This window comes from Melitaea cinxia, chromosome 20, assembly GCF_905220565.1.
Source record: "Melitaea cinxia chromosome 20, ilMelCinx1.1, whole genome shotgun sequence".
Taxonomy (NCBI): Eukaryota; Metazoa; Arthropoda; class Insecta; order Lepidoptera; family Nymphalidae; genus Melitaea; species Melitaea cinxia.
Genome location: NC_059413.1, coordinates 9,246,134 through 9,248,291, shown reverse-complemented (window position 1 = coordinate 9,248,291; position 2,158 = coordinate 9,246,134). Strand labels below are relative to the sequence as shown.

The 2,158-nt window shown below is 34.2% G+C and overlaps 2 protein-coding genes across 2 annotated transcripts; both read right to left on the bottom strand.

The window, feature by feature from the left end:
* Positions 1–319: 319 nt before the first annotated feature.
* Positions 320–1,048, bottom strand: LOC123663719 (craniofacial development protein 2-like). Its single transcript, XM_045598384.1, has one exon. The coding sequence runs from the start codon at positions 1,046–1,048 to the stop codon at positions 320–322; it is 729 nt and encodes a 242-aa protein (XP_045454340.1).
* A 72-nt stretch (positions 1,049–1,120) lies between these two features.
* On the bottom strand, positions 1,121–1,855 carry LOC123663718. The gene has a single exon (XM_045598383.1). It carries the CDS (start codon positions 1,853–1,855, stop codon positions 1,121–1,123), a length of 735 nt encoding a protein of 244 aa, XP_045454339.1.
* Between the last annotated feature and the right edge of the window lie 303 nt (positions 1,856–2,158).

The following is a 2,158-nucleotide window of genomic DNA, read 5'->3' as shown; positions in this document are numbered from 1 at the left end:
GCGCTTTAAGCTCGTTTTTCATACTTCGTGTCTTTGGTTTCTTATTATGGAGTTCATGTCGTCGTGATATTAACTGTCGTGTTCGATTGGTCATTATAGATGGTTTTTCAGAGTCGCAGTTGGCTTTTTTAAGGCTGGTTTGAATTATGTTTATTATTTGGTCATGATATTCTTGGACCGTAAGTTGTGTTTCATCTTTTGCGAGTTTGTATAAATTGTCATGTAGAGATGTCAAGTAGGTGGATATCTGGGCGTCCGTTTTTAAAGGTATGGTTACATTATTGTTGAAGGTCGCTCTGCTTTTTTTAGGCATCCGTATTTAAACTGTAGCTCTTAGTGGTCTGTGATCAGATGGAAACGTTATATTAAGGACTTCGATGTTATAAAAGTTTCTAGGAAAGTTAGATAGAATATAATCAAGTTCGTTTTTAGTTTTTCCATCTGGTGATCTCCACGTCCATCTATTTCTGGTTTTCTTTTTGAAAAATGTATTTATGACTGATAGCTTGTTTTCGTAAGCAAACTCAATTAGTCTCTCACCTCGAATATTTCTTATTCCGTAGCCGTAATTCTTCATTATTAATTTTTCATCGGGCAATGGCATTCCAATTTTAGCATTAAAGTCTCCCATCACTATTATTTTCTTTTTGCCTGCGAGTAATAGAGCTTTATCGATAGTAATATAAAATTGTTCTACTAAACAGTCGTCAGCAGCATCCGTAGGAGAGTATACTTGGATAATCGCCAATTCAAAGTTGTTAATATTTAATAATAATAGGGAGACTCGTTCGGACAAACCAATTATTGCTTCTATATAATTCTTTAAATATTTTTTTATTATGAAACCTACCCCATACAGTCCCGCTGTTTCTCCTACGTAGTGAAAAATAAAATCGTCGTACTCTTGAATTACGTTCCCGACTTTCCTTACTTCGGATAATCCCATTATATCAAATTTCTTGTTTTTCATTGACTCTATAAGTTCTATGAGACGGTCATAGGATGACAGAGTTCTGACATTATAGGTGACTATATAGAGCAAGTTCATCCCTGGAGGGTTTTGGTCATGCACTCCCTTGGTGACCAGCCTTATCGGGAGCCTAGGAGGGGTGGCCTCGCGCTATTTATTTCTTGAAGATTCAGGTCCTTGACTCGTAAGGGCAATGGGTTCAAGAGATTCTCTCTCATGTCGTGCAGTGAAAAAGCCAGTGATACTGTTTTTGTTCTTTTTGGCCTGTTGAGTATTCGTCGAAGGTTTTTGGGTTTTATTTATTACGGGGGATGAAGATAGAGCTCTCTTTTTAGAATGTTCAGAATGTTCATTTTGCTGTGTTCGTTTATTGAGAATTACAATTTTGTCGTACTTTAGCACAGCAAATTTGCCTTGTTCTCGCTGTTTTCGTAATTCTGCTTGTAGACTTTTTCTTTTTTCTAGGACATGTCTCGGGAAGTCTTCATTTATGTTGTATGTACTCCCCTTTAAATATTTTCTGTTTCTTATGGTTTCCAGTTTTTTTCCCATTGTAAGAAAAGTTACAATTATAGGTCTAGGTGTGACTTGTTTCTTACCTATGCGTCTTATATACTCTATGTCTGATATGTTACAAGACATTTTCATATTTTCGGTAAGAAACTTAATTATTTTTGCTTGAAGCTGGAAATAGTTCTCTTCATCCTCTGCAATGCCAAAAAATACTAAGTTTTTCTTTCTGCTTTGCCTTTCTAAGTACTCGATCTTCCCTTGTTGTTCTTCTAATTTTTGAGATAAAATACTGTGCTTGGATTCGATTTCTTTAAACTTTTCATTTATATTTGAATTTATAATATTGGTTATGTTCGATTGCATTTCTTTCATCTCTTCTTTTTGACATTGGAGATCTATTTGTATTTCTTTAAGAATTTTTGTAATTTGTAATGTATAGTTGTTTATTATTATTGAACTAAATGGAAACGTAATTGTTTCCTTATTGGAACGAAGTTCCTTACGGCAGGCTTAACATTTGGCTGGGCGACGGAACTGAAAAAAAAATGTGATACTAAAACCGAAAGAAAAATATAGAACGGAAGTAACGTAATATCAGTCACACGAATGTATAATATGACGTTTGTAAAACTAATATATTACTAGTAAACTTTTTTTAAATTATTTACATAAATA

What these genes read in the sequence shown, in the direction of transcription:
- LOC123663719 (XM_045598384.1), bottom strand. Translation starts at nt 1,048, where the DNA reads ATGAACTTGCTCTATATAGTCACCTATAATGTCAGAACTCTGTCATCC.
- LOC123663718 (XM_045598383.1), bottom strand. Translation starts at nt 1,855, where the DNA reads ATGAAAGAAATGCAATCGAACATAACCAATATTATAAATTCAAATATA.